Source organism: Lampetra fluviatilis, chromosome 67 (assembly GCF_964198595.1).
Source record: "Lampetra fluviatilis chromosome 67, kcLamFluv1.1, whole genome shotgun sequence".
NCBI lineage: Eukaryota > Metazoa > Chordata > Hyperoartia > Petromyzontiformes > Petromyzontidae > Lampetra > Lampetra fluviatilis.
The window spans coordinates 2319314-2337233 of record NC_136341.1 but is presented as its reverse complement, the minus strand read 5'-3'; the positions used below and the strand labels follow the sequence as shown (position 1 = coordinate 2337233).

At 54.3% G+C, this 17920-nt stretch overlaps 1 protein-coding gene across 2 annotated transcripts in view; it reads left to right on the top strand.

Annotated features, from left to right (window-relative positions):
• The window catches only part of LOC144952365 (disks large homolog 1-like), a 209621-nt gene that overhangs the window by 23103 nt on the left and 168598 nt on the right, over window positions 1-17920 (top strand). For both annotated transcript variants that reach the window (XM_078882750.1, XM_078882749.1), the window contains exon 3: window positions 9211-9557. In XM_078882750.1, coding sequence (XP_078738876.1) covers window positions 9211-9557 — 347 coding nt within the window. The remainder of the gene's footprint in view (window positions 1-9210; window positions 9558-17920) is intronic.

The window sequence follows — 17920 nt, the reverse complement described above, 5'->3', positions numbered from 1 at the left end:
GGGATGGAACCCACGACCTCCTGTATACCAGGCGAGGTAGTTAACATCTCATAGCCACCGTGATGATGATGATGAGAGAGAGATGCAGACTCCACATATACAGCAGCAGGGATGGAACCCACGACCTCCTGTATACCAGGCGAGGTAGTTAACATCTCCTAGCCCCCCCCCCGCCCGCTTTTCATCCCACCCGCCCCTCCCCTTACTCAGCGAGCCCTCCTCCCGCGCGCCTCCACGCGGTTTGATGACCGGTGGAGAAATCCGATGCGAAGGATCGATGGTGTTTGCCGTGGCTTAGCGTCGCGTTTGTCCGTAGCGGCGTCTCGTTTGATTTTATCTGTTTATATTTGCACCTCTCATCGGCTTTCGGCACCATCCCCTGGGGGTTACGATCAATCCACTGCTGGATGGAAGGGCCCCCCGCCCCACACACACCTCCAATTAGCATGGTTGGCTATGTACAGTGCAATAAAGTTCAATATACGGTACATACATTGAGATCCACAGATTCACTGCCCATAGACTCACTACACATTGCACCATAGACTCAACACTGCACCATAGACTCAACACTGCCCATAGACTCAACACTGCACCATCGACTCAACACTGCCCATAGACTCAACACTGCCAAGATACTCAACACTGCCCACAAACGAGTGACTGAGTGAGTGTAGTTTGTGCGATCTCCCCCTGTTCTACAGAGTGAGTGAGTGGAGTTTGTGTGATCTCCCCCTGTTCTACAGAGTGAGTGAGTGGAGTTTGTATGATCTCCCCCTGTTCTACAAGGTGAATGGAGTTTGTATGATCTCCCCCTGTTCTACAGAGTGAGTGAGTGGAGTTTGTATGGTCTCCCCCTGTTCTACAGAGTGAGTGAGTGGAGTTTGTATGATCTCCCCCTGTTCCACAGAGTGAGTGAGTGGAGTTTGTATGGGCTTCCCCTGTTCTACAGAGTGAATGAGTGGAGTTTGTATGATCTCCCCCTGTTCTACAGAGTGAGAGAGTGGAGTTTGTATGATCTCCTCCTGTTCTACAGAGTGAGTGGAGTTTGTGTGATCTCCCCCTGTTCTACAGAGTGAGTGAGTGGAGTTTGTGTGATCTCCCCCTGTTCTACAGAGCGAGTGAGTGGAGTTTGTATGATCTCCCCCTGTCCTACAGAGTGAGTGGAGTTTGTGTGATCTCCCCCTGTTCTACAGAGTGAGTGGAGTTTGTATGATCTCCCCCTGTTCTACAGAGCGAGTGAGTGGAGTTTGTATGATCTCCCCCTGTCCTACAGAGTGAGTGGAGTTTGTATGATCTCCTCCTGTTCTACAGAGTGAGTGTAGTTTGTATGATCTCCCCCTGTTCTACAGAGTGAGTGAGTGGAGTTTGTGTGATCTCCCCCTGTTCTACAGAGCGAGTGAGTGGAGTTTGTGTGATCTCCCCCTGTTCTACAGAGTGAGTGAGTGGAGTTTGTATGATCTCCCCCTGTTCTACAGAGTGAGTGGAGTTTGTGTGATCTCCCCCTGTTCTACAGAGTGAGTGTAGTTTGTATGATATCCCTCTGTCCTACAGAGTGAGTGAGTGGAGTTTGTATGACCTCCCCCTGTTCTACAGAGTGAGTGGAGTTTGTGTTTTACAGCTCATCGGATTCCTCCTCCGATACAAATAAATATTCTGATTCCGAGCGAGCGAGTGAGCGCGATCCCCTTGAGTTATTTGAGGCCCTAAACTTTTGCTTTGCTCGCTTTGCCACTGCCACCAAACTGTTCCCATCGGCCGTCAAACTCGCGACGGACAAATACAAAAGGCCAACTGCAGCAGTTCCGCAACTTGCGCGGTGTGAGAAAACTCCTTCGATCGTAATCAATAATTATCGGATTAGTATTGGCGACGCTCGGCGGTTTCCGCGTTTTAATTGCGCTTAACAATCGATGTTTTCTTGGGTGTATGAACGTGCGTGTGTGTGTGCGTGTGTGTGTGCGCGTGCGTGTTTGTGTGCGTGTGTGTGTGTGTGTGTTTGTGTGTGTGTGTGCGTGTGTGTGTGTGCACGCGTGTGTGTGCACGCGTGTGCGTGTGTGTGTTTGTGTGTGTGTGTGTGTGCGTGTGTGTGCGTGTGTGTACGTGTGCGTTTGTGTGTGTGTGTGTGTGCGTGTGTGTGTGCGTGCGCATGTGTGCGTGTGTGTGCGTGTTTGTGTGTGCGCGTGCGCGTGCGTGCGTGCGTGTGTGCGTGTGTGTACGTGCGTGTGTGTGTACGTGTGTACGTGTGTGTGTGTGTACGTGTGTACGTGTGTGTGTGTGTGCGTGTGTACGTGTGTGCGTGCGTGTGTACGTGTGTGTGTGCGTGCGTGTGCGCGTGTGTGCGTGTGCGCGTGTGTGTGTGCGTGTGCGTGTGTGTGCGTGTGATGCTTTGGCCCCTTGGGTTGGAGACGCTGAGCCGACGCTGCTGAAACCTGGGCTCCAATCCTGGTTTCAGACGTGCAAATGCGGGGATTTTTACATTGGGGTTCTCGTAGACTCGCGTGTGTGGGCACGCACAGAGACCCGTAGACTTCCATAGAGACCCGTAGACTCACACAGAGACCCGTAGACTCGCACAGAGTACCGTAGACTCACACAGAGACCCGTAGACTCGCACAGAGAACCGTAGACTCACACAGAGACCCGTAGACTCACACAGAGACCCGTAGACTCACACAGAGACCCGTAGACTCACACAGAGACCCGTAGACTCACACAGAGACCCGTAGACTCACACAGAGACCCGTAGACTCACACAGAGACCCGTAGACTCACACAGAGACCCGTAGACTCACACAGAGAACCGTAGACTCGCACAGAGACCCACAGACTCACACAGAGACCCGTAGACTCGCACAGAGACCCGTAGACTCACACAGAGACCTGTAGACTTTCATAGAGACCCGTAGACTCGCACAGAGACCCGTAGACTCGCACAGAGACCCGTAGACTTGTACATAGACCCATTGACTCACATAGAGACTCATAGACTCACAGAGTGACCCGCACTCACAGAGAGACCCAGACTCACACAGACCCACAGACTCAGAGACCCACAGACTCAGAGACCCACAGACTCAGAGACCCACAGGCTCGCACAGAAACGGAGGGATTCACCCAGAGACCATAGACTCACATAGAGACCCCAGGAGGGAAAATTCAGTGAGTAGGATGATGCTGCTGATGAAGATGCTGCTGCTGCTGATGATGATATGGCATCACTGTGGCTAGGATATGTTTACTACCTCGTCTGGTATACAGGAGGGCGTGGGTTCGATCTCAATCCTGACGCCTGCTGCTGCTGTATATTTGGAGTCTGCGTCTCTCTCTCTCTCATCATCATCACGGTGGCTAGGAGATGTTAACTACCTCGCCTGGTATACAGGAAGGCGTGGGTTCGATCTCAATCCTGACGCCTGCTGCTGCTGTATATTTGGAGTCTGCGTCTCTCTCTCTCTCTCATCATCATCACGGTGGCTAGGAGATGTTAACTACCTCGCCTGGTATACAGGAAGGCGTGGGTTCGATCTCAATCCTGACGCCTGCTGCTGCTGTATATTTGGAGTCTGCGTCTCTCTCTCTCTCTCATCATCATCACTGTGGCTAGGAGATGTTAACTACCTCGCCTGGTATACAGGAAGGCGTGGGTTCGATCTCAATCCTGACGCCTGCTGCTGCTGTATATTTGGAGTCTGCGTCTCTCTCTCTCTCTCTCATCATCATCACGGTGGCTAGGAGATGTTAACTACCTCGTCTGGTATACAGGAGGGCGTGGGTTCGATCTCAATCCTGACGCCTGCTGCTGCTGTATATTTGGAGTCTGCGTCTCTCTCATCATCATCACGGTGGCTAGGAGATGTTAACTACCTCGCCTGGTATACATGAGGGCGTGGGTTCGATCTCAATCCTGACGCCTGCTGCTGCTGTACAGTGAGGGGAAAAAAAGTATTTGATCCCCTGTTGATTTTGTACGTTTGCCCACTGACAAAGAAACGATCAGTCTATAATTTTAACGGTGGGTTTATTTGAACAGTGAGAGCCAGAATAACAACAAAGAAATCCAGAAAAACGCGTGCTGAGATTAGGAGCACTCCCTTTAATAAGAGTGTCCTCCGTCTTTCACTAGTGAGAATTATTTTATTATGTTTTATTTTAATTATTTTATTACTTCCCTTCTACGTGACTTCACCGAAAGAACCAAGAATAAAAAATAACACGTCACACAGAGGCGTTGTTTCTGTGTGCCTATGTGTGTGTCTCTCTCTGCTTGTGTGTCTCTCTCTGTGTGTCTCTATCTGTGTGTCTCTATCTGTCTGTCTGTCTGTGTGTGTGTCTATGTGTGTGTCTCTGTCTGTGTGTGTGCCTATGTGTGTGTCTCTCTCTGTTTGTCTCTGTGTTGTCTCTCTCTGCTTGTGTGTCTCTCTCTCTGTGTCCCTCTCTGTGTGTCTCTATCTGTGTGTCTCTCTCTGTCTGTCTGTCTGTGTGTGTGTCTATGTGTGTGTGTCTATGTGTGTGTCTCTCTCTGTTTGTCTCTGTGTTGTCTCTCTCTGCTTGTGTGTCTCTCTCTGTGTGTCTCTATCTGTGTGTCTCTCTCTGTGTGTCTCTCTCTGTCTGTCTGTCTGTGTGTGTGTCTATGTGTGTGTCTCTGTCTGTGTGTCTATGTGTGTGTGTCTATGTGTGTGTCTCTCTCTGTTAGTCTCTGTGTTGTCTCTCTCTGCTTGTGTGTCTCTCTCTGTGTGTCCCTCTCTGTGTGTCTCTATCTGTGTGTCTCTCTCTGTGTGTCTCTCTCTGTCTGTCTGTGTGTGTGTCTATGTGTGTGTCTCTGTCTGTGTGTCTGTGTGTTGTCTCTCTCTGTGTGTCTCTATCTGTGTGTCTCTCTCTGTCTGTCTGTCTGTGTGTGTGTCTATGTGTGTGTCTCTGTCTGTGTGTCTGTGTGTTGTCTCTCTCTGTGTGTCTCTATCTGTGTGTCTCTCTCTGTCTGTCTGTCTGTGTGTGTGCCTATGTGTGTGTCTCTATCTGTGTCTCTCTCTGTGTGTCTCTCTCTGTCTGTCTGTCTGTGTGTGTGTCTATGTGTGTGTGTCTATGTGTGTGTCTCTCTCTGTTTGTCTCTGTGTTGTCTCTCTCTGCTTGTGTGTCTCTCTCTGTGTGTCTCTATCTGTGTCTCTCTCTGTGTGTCCCTCTCTGTGTGTCTCTCTCTGTCTGTCTGTCTGTGTGTGTGTGTCTATGTGTGTGTCTCTGTCTGTGTGCCTATGTGTGTGTCTCTCTCTGTTTGTCTCTGTGTTGTCTCTCTCTGCTTGTGTGTCCCTCTCTGTGTGTCCCTCTCTGTGTGTCTCTCTCTGTGTGTCTCTCTCTGTCTGTCTGTCTGTGTGTGTGTCTATGTGTGTGTGTCTATGTGTGTGTCTCTCTCTGTTAGTCTCTGTGTTGTCTCTCTCTGCTTGTGTGTCTCTCTCTGTGTGTCTCTATCTGTGTGTCTCTCTCTGTGTGTCTCTATCTGTGTGTCTCTCTCTGTCTGTCTGTCTGTGTGTGTGTCTGTGTGTGTGCCTCTCTCTGTTAGTCTCTGTGTTGTCTTTCTCTGTGTGTCTTTCTCTGTGTGTGTCTCTGTCTGTGTGTCTCTCTGTGTGTCTCTCTGTGTGTCTCTCTCTGCTTGTGTGTCTATGTGTGTGTCTCTCTCTGACTCTCTCTGTGTGTCTCTGTGTTGTCTCTGCTTGTGTGTCTGTCTGTGTGTCTATGTGTGTCTCTCTCTGTGTGTCTCTCTCTGTGTGTCTCTGTGTGTCTCTGTGTGTCTGTCTGTGTGTCTATGTGTGTCTCTCTCTGTGTGTCTCTGTGTGTCTCTGTGTGTCTATTTGTGTGTCTCTCTCTGTGTGTCTCTGTGTGTCTCTCTCTGTGTGTCTGTCTGTGTGTCTATGTGTGTCTATGTGTGTGTCTCTCTCTGTGTCTCTGTGTGTCTGTCTGTGTGTCTATGTGTGTCTCTCTCTGTGTGTCTCTGTGTGTCTCTCTGTGTCTCTGTGTGTCTGTCTGTGTGTCTATGTGTGTCTCTCTCTGTGTGTCTCTGTGTGTCTCTGTGTGTCTATTTGTGTGTCTCTCTCTGTGTGTCTCTGTGTGTCTCTCTCTGTGTGTCTGTCTGTGTGTCTATGTGTGTCTATGTGTGTGTCTCTCTCTGTGTCTCTGTGTGTCTGTCTGTGTGTCTATGTGTGTCTCTCTCTGTGTGTCTCTGTGTGTCTCTGTGTGTTTCTGTGTGTCTGTCTGTGTGTCTATGTGTGTGTCTCTCTCTGTGTGTCTCTGTGTGTCTCTGTGTGTCTATTTGTGTGTCTCTCTCTGTGTGTCTCTGTGTGTCTCTCTCTGTGTGTCTGTCTGTGTGTCTATGTGTGTCTATGTGTGTGTCTCTCTCTGTGTCTCTGTGTGTCTGTCTGTGTGTCTATGTGTGTCTCTCTCTGTGTGTCTCTGTGTGTCTCTGTGTGTTTCTGTGTGTCTGTCTGTGTGTCTATGTGTGTGTCTCTCTGTGTGTCTCTCTCTGTGCGTCTGTCTGTGTGTCTATGTGTGTGTCTCTCTCTGTGTGTCTCTGTGTGTCTCTGTGTGTCTATTTGTGTGTCTCTCTCTGTGTGTCTCTGTGTGTCTCTCTCTGTGTGTCTGTCTGTGTGTCTATGTGTGTCTATGTGTGTGTCTCTCTCTGTGTCTCTGTGTGTCTGTCTGTGTGTCTATGTGTGTCTCTCTCTGTGTGTCTCTGTGTGTCTCTGTGTGTTTCTGTGTGTCTGTCTGTGTGTCTATGTGTGTGTCTCTATCTGTGTGTCTCTCTCTGTGTTATCTCTCTGCTTGTGTGTCTCTCTGTGTGTCTCTCTCTGTGTGTCTTTCTCTGTGTCTCTGTGTTCTCTCTCTCTGTGTCTCTCTCTCTGTGTGTCTCTGTGTGTCTCTGTGTGTCTCTGTGTGTCTGTCTGTGTGTCTATGTGTGTCTCTCTCTGTGTGTCTCTGTGTGTCTCTGTGTGTTTCTGTGTGTCTGTCTGTGTGTCTATGTGTGTGTCTCTATCTGTGTGTCTCTCTCTGTGTTATCTCTCTGCTTGTGTGTCTCTCTGTGTGTCTCTCTCTGTGTGTCTTTCTCTGTGTCTCTGTGTTCTCTCTCTCTGTGTCTCTCTCTCTGTGTGTCTCTGTGTGTCTCTGTGTGTCTCTGTGTGTCTGTCTGTGTGTCTATGTGTGTCTCTCTCTGTGTGTCTCTGTGTGTCTCTGTGTGTTTCTGTGTGTCTGTCTGTGTGTCTATGTGTGTGTCTCTATCTGTGTGTCTCTCTCTGTGTTATCTCTCTGCTTGTGTGTCTCTCTGTGTGTCTCTCTCTGTGTGTCTTTCTCTGTGTCTCTGTGTTCTCTCTCTGTGTCTCTCTCTCTCTGTGTGTCTGTCTGCCTATGTGTGTGTCTCTCTCTGTGTGTCTCTGTCTGTGTGTCTATGTGTGTGTCTCTCTCTGTGTGTCTCTCTCTATGTCTCTGTTATCTCTCTCTGCTTGTGTGTCTGTCCGTGTGTCTCCGTGTCTGTGTTTTGTCTCTCTCTCTCAAATTTAGCAATCTTTGAACGAACGTAATCAACCAGGTAGGGTGTTGACTGTTATGTTAGCCGACTCTCTGTGTCGTATTTGCATTGTATTTCTAAGTTTACTAGCTTTGTTTTTCGATTTAAAGCTTTCGTGACTGCAGGGATTCATCTTCTTGGTTCTTTCGGTAAAGTCACGTAGAAGGGAAATAATAAAATAAAAAAAATAAAACAATAAAATAATAAAAATAATAATATAATGAAAATAAAACATAATAAATTACAATTCTCACGACGTTTCGGCCACAACGCAAGCAGCCGTCTTCAGGTGAAGAACAGGGATGTCAGAAAGACAGCGTCATTCACATCATCAACATCATCATCATTAACATCATCATCAACATCATCATCTACATCATCATCAACATCATCAACATCATCATCATTAACATCATCATCATGAACATCATCATCAACATCATCATCTACATCATCAACATCATCATCTTTTTTTTTTCGGATTTAAAGCTTTCGTGACTGCAGCAGGGATTCATCTTCTTGGTTCTTTCGGTAAAATCACGTAGAATGGAAATAATAAAATAATAAAAATAAAACATAATAAAATAATTCTCTCGACGTTTCGGCCACAACGCAAGCAGCCGTCCTCAGGTGAAGACCAGGTCTGTCGGGGAGACAGCGTCTGAATGAAACAGCACCATGCTTGGAGCGTATATTTAAGCTGGGTTGGAAGGGGGGGAAGGGCACCTGGGGACGGCTGCTTGCGTTGTGGCCGAAACGTCGTGAGAATAATTGTATTATGTTTTATGTTTATTATTTTATTATTTCCCTTCTACGTGACTTTACCGAAAGAACCAAGAAGATGAATCCCTGCAGTCACGAAAGCTTTAAATCGATGATGTTCATGATGACGACGACGATGATGATGACGACGATGATGTTCATGATGATGACGTTGACGATGATGTTGATGATGATGACGACGATGATGATGATGATGACGACGATGATGTTGATGATGATGACGATGATGTTCATGATGATGACGTTGACGACGATGTTCATGATGATGACGACGACGATGATGTTCATGATGATGACGTTGACGATGATGATGACGACGATGATTTCATGACGACGATGATGTTGATGATGACGTTAACGATGATTTTGATGATGACGACGATGATGATGTTCATGATGATGACGACGACGATGTTCATGATGATGACGACGATGATGTTCATGATGATGACGACGATGATGTTCATGATGACGACGACGATGATGTTGATGATGACGTTGACGATGATGTTGATGATGACGACGATGATGTTGATGATGACGACGATGACGATGATGTTGATGATGACGATGATGATGTTGATGATGATGACGACGACGACGATGTTCATGATGATGACGACGACGATGTTCATGATGATGACGTCGATGATGTTGATGATGATGACGACGACGATGTTCATGATGATGATGACGACGACGATGTTCATGATGACAACGACGATGATGTTGATGATGACGACGACGATGATGTTCATGACGACGATGATGATGTTGATGATGACGACGACGATGTTGATGATGACGTTGACGATGATGTTGATGATGATGACGTTGACCAACGATGTTTCGAACGTGCGCTCTCCCCGGCGTGCCAGACGTGCGAGAATTCTACGAGGCTCTTCTCCTCGACGGCTGCGCCGGGACTCCCGCTGGTGGCGTTGGCGGCACCGGCACCGGCATCACCGACGGCGGAGGCTACTCCCCGGCACCGACCGGGCCGCCGGGCATCGGCGAAGTGCGTCCGTGGATCGTCACGTCTCCACCGTCGCCCGAAGCGTCGGCGTCACCGGGAACTCCGGCCAACGTCGCCGCTACCAACGTCGCCGCCGCCGCCGCCACCACCACCACCACGGCCGTCGTGACGCCCGCGCCGGTTCATTCGCCGCCTGGGTACCGATCGCCGGTGACGCTGGTGCCACGCAGCCCCGCACGGCTACCGGAGGTACGGTGGGTCGGTGGGTGGGTGGTACGGTGGGTCGGTGAGTGGGTGGGTGGTACGGTGAGTGGGTGGGTGGTAAGGTGGGTGGGTGGGTGGGTGAGTGGTACGGTGGGTGGGTGAGTGGGTGGTACGGTGGGTCGGTGGGTGGGTGGTACGGTGGGTGGGTGAGTGGTACGGTGGGTGGGTGAGTTGGTGGTATGGTGGGTCGGTGGGTGGGTGGTACGGTGGGTGGGTGTGTGGGTGGTACGGTGGGTGGGTGGGTGGTACGGTGGGTGGGTGTGTGGGTGGTACGGTGGGTCGGTGGGTGAGTGGTACGGTGGGTGGGTGGGTGGTACGGTGAGTGGGTGGGTGAGTGGTACGGTGGGTGGGTGAGTGGGTGGTACGGTGGGTGGGTGAGTGGGTGGTACGGTGGGTGGGTGTGTGGTACGGTGGGTCGGTGGGTTGGTGGTACTGTTGGTGGGTGAGTGGGTGGTACGGTGGGTCGGTGGGTTGGTGGTACTGTTGGTGGGTAGGTGAGTGGGTGGTACTGTTGGTGGGTCGGTGTGTGGGTGGTACGGTGGGTGGGTGAGTGGTATGGTGGGTGGGTGTGTGGGTGGTACGGTGGGTGGGTGAGTGGTATGGTGGGTGGGTGTGTGGGTGGTACGGTGGGTGGGTGGGTGGTACGGTGGGTGGGTGTGTGGTACGGTGGGTGGGTGGTACGGTGGGTGGGTGTGTGGGTGGTACGGTGGGTGGGTGGGTGGTACGGTGGGTGGGTGGTACGGTGGGTGGGTGTGTGGGTGGTACGGTGGGTGGGTGGGTGGTACGGTGGGTGGGTGGTACGGTGGGTGGGTGTGTGGGTGGTACGGTGGGTGGGTGGGTGGTACGGTGGGTGGGTGGTACGGTGGGTGGGTGGGTGGTACGGTGGGTGGGTGTGTGGGTGGTACGGTGGGTGGGTGGGTGGTACGGTGGGTCGGTGGGTTGGTGGTACTGTTGGTGGGTGAGTGGGTGGTACGGTGGGTCGGTGAGTGGGTGGTACGGTGGGTGGGTGAGTGGGTGGTACGGTGGGTGGGTGGGTGGTACGGTGGGTCGGTGGGTTGGTGGTACTGTTGGTGGGTGAGTGGGTGGTACGGTGGGTCGGTGGGTTGGTGGTACTGTTGGTGGGTAGGTGAGTGGGTGGTACTGTTGGTGGGTCGGTGTGTGGGTGGTACGGTGGGTGGGTGGGTGAGTGGTATGGTGGGTGGGTGTGTGGGTGGTACGGTGGGTGGGTGGTACGGTGGGTGGGTGGTACGGTGGGTGGGTGGTACGGTGGGTGGGTGTGTGGTACGGTGGGTGGGTGGTACGGTGGGTGGGTGTGTGGGTGGTACGGTGGGTGGGTGGTACGGTGGGTGGGTGTGTGGGTGGTACGGTGGGTGGGTGGGTGGTACGGTGGGTGGGTGGTACGGTGGGTGGGTGTGTGGGTGGTACGGTGGGTGGGTGGGTGGTACGGTGGGTGGGTGGTACGGTGGGTGGGTGGGTGGTACGGTGGGTGGGTGTGTGGGTGGTACGGTGGGTGGGTGGGTGGTACGGTGGGTCGGTGGGTTGGTGGTACTGTTGGTGGGTGAGTGGGTGGTACGGTGGGTCGGTGAGTGGGTGGTACGGTGGGTGGGTGAGTGGGTGGTACGGTGGGTGGGTGGGTGGTACGGTGGGTCGGTGGGTTGGTGGTACTGTTGGTGGGTGAGTGGGTGGTACGGTGGGTCGGTGGGTTGGTGGTACTGTTGGTGGGTAGGTGAGTGGGTGGTACTGTTGGTGGGTCGGTGTGTGGGTGGTACGGTGGGTGGGTGGGTGAGTGGTATGGTGGGTGGGTGTGTGGGTGGTACGGTGGGTGGGTGGTACGGTGGGTGGGTGGTACGGTGGGTGGGTGGTACGGTGGGTGGGTGTGTGGTACGGTGGGTGGGTGGTACGGTGGGTGGGTGTGTGGGTGGTACGGTGGGTGGGTGGGTGGTACGGTGGGTGGGTGGTACGGTGGGTGGGTGTGTGGGTGGTACGGTGGGTGGGTGGGTGGTACGGTGGGTGGGTGGTAAGGTGGGTGGGTGGGTGGTACGGTGGGTGGGTGAGTGGTACGGTGGGTGGGTGTGTGGGTGGTATGGTGGGTGGGTGGGTGGTACGGTGGGTGGGTGGTAAGGTGGGTGGGTGGGTGGTACGGTGGGTGGGTGTGTGGTACGGTAGGTCGCTGGGTTCATGGATGATTGGGTTGGTAGGTGGTTGGTTGGTGGCTGTGTGGTGATAATAATAAGTCTCTTGGAGTCTCTGTGGGTCTCGGAGGCTATCGATGGGTATCTGTGTCTCTATGAGTCTCGGAAGCAGCATTAATCATGAGCCTCTGGGTCTCTGTGACTCTCTGTAGCACCTTTTAGTCTGTATGGGTCATTATGAATCTTTGGGGCATTATGAATCTCCATGGATGTCTGTGTATATATATTCACGAGTTTCTGTGTCTCTCTGTGTGTCTCTGTGAGTCTCTCTGACGCTTCGGGGCACGGAGTCTATGGCGCAGTGGCTACGACCCGAGTTCGAGTTTTCGCCGGGACCACCAACGGTGACGATTAAATCCGAACCGTTCTTGGACCTGGGTCGAATCGGCCTTAGAATGAGCACCTGGCGTGTGTAGCGGTGGTGTAGCAAACATCGTCACCGGGGAATCGCGAGCGAAGCCGGGTGCGGCGGTGCTGGCCACCCACCCCCCTCGTGTGCCACAGTGCCGGTAGCTTTCGTAGGCGCTCGCTAACAGCACTTGCCCCTACAGTCTGCCAGAGGCTACACGGGGGACCTTTGTCTGTGTCTACCTTCACAGGTGCTGCAGCTACTCGCTACTCACAGCACTTGCCCCTGCAGCCTGCTAGAGGCTACACGGGGGACCTTTGTCTGTGTCTACCTTCACAGGTGCTGCAGCTACTCGCTACTCACAGCACTTGCCCCTACAGCCTGTTAGAGGCTACACGGGGGATCTTTGTCTGTGCGTGTCTTCGTACCTGCGGCGGTTAGCGCACTGCGCGACAAACCCTTCGACCCGGGTTCGATTCCCGCTCACGGCCAACACCGGTGACGATTATCTGAACCGGTCCTGGGCCTCCCCTAGGTTGACTCAGCCTCAAATGAGTACCTGGTGCGGTGTGTGAACATCGCCACGCCAGGGTGGCCGGGCGTGGTGCTGGCCGCCCAAATCCCTTCGTGTGTCGTGCCGGCCTTCATAGGTGCTCGCTAACAGCACTTGTCCCTACAGTCTGTTAAGGCTACACGGGGGATCTTTGTGTGTACAGGTGTGTGTGTGTGTATGTGGGGAGCGGTGGTGTAGTGCTTAGCGCTACGCTGCGCTATGAACCCGGCGACCCAGGTTCGATTCCCGCTCACGGCCAACACCGGTGACGATTATCTGAACCGGTCCTGGGCCTCCCCTAGGTCGACTCAGCATCAAATGAGTACCTGGTGCAGTGTGCAAATATCGCAACTGGGGAGACAAAGGCGGCCGGGCGTGGTCGCAAACGGGTTTTGATTCCTTACCCGTACCCGGCCGCACCAGGGTCGCAAACGGGTACCCGTACCCGTACCCGTACCCGGCCGGGTATCGGGTAGGGTACGGGTAGGGTACGGGTATCGGGTACCTGATTGCGACCTCTGGGATGAAGCCGCGTTGCAGGCGCGGGTGGGTTGATTCTAGGAACTTGAATTGTGAGAAGAGACAAGACGTTGGGAAATGAGTGACAAACGGTGACTCACCAGTGACTCACGGTCTACCCGTACCCGGTCGCAAACGGCTACCCGTACCCGGCCGGGTACGGGTAGCCGAATATCGGGTAGGGTACGGGTATCGGGTACCCGGTTGCGACCTCTGGCGTGAAGGCCTTTTAAAGTAGACACCGCTGCCCTCTGTCGATGGTGCGAGAGCAGCATCCCTCAGCGTGCCATCCCTCGCAATTCATCGGTCTCCACGCGTGTGTGCGTTGAACTTCTTTCGCACCATACGTAGCCAACCGTGCTATGGTGCAGTGTTGAGTCTGTGGTGCAGTGTTGAGTCTGTGGTGCAGTGTTGAGTCTGTGGTGCAGTGTTGAGTCTGTGGTGCAGTGTTGAGTCTATGGTGCAGTGTTGAGCTGGTAGGAGAGTGAGCTGGTGAGCTGGTAGGTGAGTGAGCTGGTAGGTGAGTGAGCTGGTGAGCTGGTAGGTGAGTGAGCTGGTGAGCTGGTAGGTGAGTGAGCTGGTGAGCTGGTAGGTGAGTGGGCTGGTGAGCTGGTAGGAGAGTGGGCTGGTAGGAGAGTGAGCTGGTGAGCTGGTAGGAGAGTGGGCTGGTAGGTGAGTGGGCTGGTGAGCTGGTAGGTGAGTGGGCTGGTGAGCTGGTAGGTGAGTGAGCTGGTGAGCTGGTAGGTGAGTGAGCTGGTGAGCTGGTAGGAGAGTGAGCTGGTGAGCTGGTAGGTGAGTGAGCTGGTGGGCTGGTAGGTGAGTGAGCTGGTGAGCTGGTAGGTGAGTGGGCTGGTGAGCTGGTAGGTGAGTGAGCTGGTGGGCTGGTAGGTGAGTGAGCTGGTGAGCTGGTAGGTGAGTGAGCTGGTGGGCTGGTAGGTGGGTGAGCTGGTGAGCTGGTAGGTGAGTGGGCTGGTGAGCTGGTAGGTGAGTGAGCTGGTGGGCTGGTAGGTGAGTGAGCTGGTGAGCTGGTAGGTGAGTGGGCTGGTGAGCTGGTAGGTGAGTGAGCTGGTGAGCTGGTAGGAGAGTGAGCTGGTAGGTGAGTGAGCTGGTGGGCTGGTAGGTGAGTGAGCTGGTGAGCTGGTAGGTGAGTGGGCTGGTGAGCTGGTAGGTGAGTGAGCTGGTGAGCTGGTAGGTGAGTGAGCTGGTAGGTGAGTGAGCTGGTGAGCTGGTAGGTGAGTGAGCTGGTGAGCTGGTAGGTGAGTGAGCTGGTGAGCTGGTAGGAGAGTGAGCTGGTGAGCTGGTAGGTGAGTGAGCTGGTGAGCTGGTAGGTGAGTGAGCTGGTGAGCTGGTAGGTGAGTGAGCTGGTGAGCTGGTAGGTGAGTGAGCTGGTGAGCTGGTAGGTGAGTGAGCTGGTGAGCTGGTAGGTGAGTGAGCTGGTGAGCTGGTAGGTGAGTGAGCTGGTAGGTGAGTGGGCTGGTGAGCTGGTAGGAGAGTGAGCTGGTGAGCTGGTAGGTGAGTGAGCTGGTAGGTGAGTGGGCTGGTGAGCTGGTAGGTGAGTGAGCTGGTAGGTGAGTGGGCTGGTGAGCTGGTAGGTGAGTGGGCTGGTGAGCTGGTAGGAGAGTGAGCTGGTGAGCTGGTAGGAGAGTGGGCTGGTGAGCTGGTAGGAGAGTGAGCTGGTGAGCTGGTAGGAGAGTGAGCTGGTGAGCTGGTAGGAGAGTGAGCTGGTAGGTGAGTGGGCTGGTGAGCTGGTAGGAGAGTCAGCTGGTGAGCTGGTAGGTGAGTGAGCTGGTGGGCTGGTAGGTGAGTGAGCTGGTGAGCTGGTAGGTGAGTGGGCTGGTGAGCTGGTAGGTGAGTGAGCTGGTGAGCTGGTAGGTGAGTGAGCTGGTAGGTGAGTGAGCTGGTGAGCTGGTAGGTGAGTGAGCTGGTGAGCTGGTAGGTGAGTGAGCTGGTGAGCTGGTAGGAGAGTGAGCTGGTGAGCTGGTAGGTGAGTGAGCTGGTGAGCTGGTAGGTGAGTGAGCTGGTGAGCTGGTAGGTGAGTGAGCTGGTGAGCTGGTAGGTGAGTGAGCTGGTGAGCTGGTAGGTGAGTGAGCTGGTGAGCTGGTAGGTGAGTGAGCTGGTAGGTGAGTGGGCTGGTGAGCTGGTAGAGTGAGCTGGTGAGCTGGTAGGTGAGTGAGCTGGTAGGTGAGTGGGCTGGTGAGCTGGTAGGTGAGTGAGCTGGTAGGTGAGTGGGCTGGTGAGCTGGTAGGTGAGTGGGCTGGTGAGCTGGTAGGAGAGTGAGCTGGTGAGCTGGTAGGAGAGTGGGCTGGTGAGCTGGTAGGAGAGTGAGCTGGTGAGCTGGTAGGAGAGTGAGCTGGTGAGCTGGTAGGAGAGTGAGCTGGTAGGTGAGTGGGCTGGTGAGCTGGTAGGAGAGTCAGCTGGTGAGCTGGTAGGTGAGTGGGCTGGTGAGCTGGTAGGAGAGTGAGCTGGTGAGCTGGTAGGAGAGTGGGCTGGTGAGCTGGTAGGTGAGTGAGCTGGTGAGCTGGTAGGTGAGTGAGCTGGTGAGCTGGTAGGTGAGTGAGCTGGTGTGCTGGTAGGTGAGTGAGCTGGTGAGCTGGTAGGAGAGTGGGCTGGTGAGCTGGTGGGTGAGTGGGCTGGTGAGCTGGTAGGAGAGTGAGCTGGTAGGTGAGTGGGCTGGTGAGCTGGTAGGAGAGTGAGATGGTGAGCTGGTAGGTGAGTGAGCTGGTGAGCTGGTAGGTGAGTGAGCTGGTGAGCTGGTAGGAGAGTGAGCTGGTGAGCTGGTAGGAGAGTGGGCTGGTGAGCTGGTAGGTGAGTGAGCTGGTGAGCTGGTAGGTGAGTGAGCTGGTGAGCTGGTAGGTGAGTGGGCTGGTGAGCTGGTTGGAGAGTGGGCTGGTGAGCTGGTAGGAGAGTGAGCTGGTGAGCTGGTAGGTGAGTGAGCTGGTGAGCTGGTAGGTGAGTGGGCTGGTGAGCTGGTAGGAGAGTGGGCTGGTGAGCTGGTGGGTGAGTGGGCTGGTGAGCTGGTAGGAGAGTGGGCTGGTGAGCTGGTAGGAGAGTGAGCTGGTGAGCTGGTAGGAGAGTGGGCTGGTGAGCTGGTAGGTGAGTGAGCTGGTGAGCTGGTAGGAGAGTGAGCTGGTGAGCTGGTAGGAGAGTGAGCTGGTAGGTGAGTGGGCTGGTGAGCTGGTAGGTGAGTGAGCTGGTGAGCTGGTAGGAGAGTGAGCTGGTGAGCTGGTAGGTGAGTGAGCTGGTAGGTGAGTGGGCTGGTGAGCTGGTAGGAGAGTCAGCTGGTGAGCTGGTAGGTGAGTGAGCTGGTGGGCTGGTAGGTGAGTGAGCTGGTGAGCTGGTAGGTGAGTGGGCTGGTGAGCTGGTAGGTGAGTGAGCTGGTGAGCTGGTAGGTGAGTGAGCTGGTAGGTGAGTGAGCTGGTGAGCTGGTAGGTGAGTGAGCTGGTGAGCTGGTAGGTGAGTGAGCTGGTGAGCTGGTAGGAGAGTGAGCTGGTGAGCTGGTAGGTGAGTGAGCTGGTGAGCTGGTAGGTGAGTGAGCTGGTGAGCTGGTAGGTGAGTGAGCTGGTGAGCTGGTAGGTGAGTGAGCTGGTGAGCTGGTAGGTGAGTGAGCTGGTGAGCTGGTAGGTGAGTGAGCTGGTAGGTGAGTGGGCTGGTGAGCTGGTAGGAGAGTGAGCTGGTGAGCTGGTAGGTGAGTGAGCTGGTAGGTGAGTGGGCTGGTGAGCTGGTAGGTGAGTGAGCTGGTAGGTGAGTGGGCTGGTGAGCTGGTAGGTGAGTGGGCTGGTGAGCTGGTAGGAGAGTGAGCTGGTGAGCTGGTAGGAGAGTGGGCTGGTGAGCTGGTAGGAGAGTGAGCTGGTGAGCTGGTAGGAGAGTGAGCTGGTGAGCTGGTAGGAGAGTGAGCTGGTAGGTGAGTGGGCTGGTGAGCTGGTAGGAGAGTCAGCTGGTGAGCTGGTAGGTGAGTGGGCTGGTGAGCTGGTAGGAGAGTGAGCTGGTGAGCTGGTAGGAGAGTGGGCTGGTGAGCTGGTAGGTGAGTGAGCTGGTGAGCTGGTAGGTGAGTGAGCTGGTGAGCTGGTAGGTGAGTGAGCTGGTGTGCTGGTAGGTGAGTGAGCTGGTGAGCTGGTAGGAGAGTGGGCTGGTGAGCTGGTGGGTGAGTGGGCTGGTGAGCTGGTAGGAGAGTGAGCTGGTAGGTGAGTGGGCTGGTGAGCTGGTAGGAGAGTGAGATGGTGAGCTGGTAGGTGAGTGAGCTGGTGAGCTGGTAGGTGAGTGAGCTGGTGAGCTGGTAGGAGAGTGAGCTGGTGAGCTGGTAGGAGAGTGGGCTGGTGAGCTGGTAGGTGAGTGAGCTGGTGAGCTGGTAGGTGAGTGAGCTGGTGAGCTGGTAGGTGAGTGGGCTGGTGAGCTGGTGGGTGAGTGGGCTGGTGAGCTGGTTGGAGAGTGGGCTGGTGAGCTGGTAGGAGAGTGAGCTGGTGAGCTGGTAGGTGAGTGAGCTGGTGAGCTGGTAGGTGAGTGGGCTGGTGAGCTGGTAGGAGAGTGGGCTGGTGAGCTGGTGGGTGAGTGGGCTGGTGAGCTGGTAGGAGAGTGGGCTGGTGAGCTGGTAGGAGAGTGAGCTGGTGAGCTGGTAGGAGAGTGGGCTGGTGAGCTGGTAGGTGAGTGAGCTGGTGAGCTGGTAGGAGAGTGAGCTGGTGAGCTGGTAGGAGAGTGAGCTGGTAGGTGAGTGGGCTGGTGAGCTGGTAGGTGAGTGAGC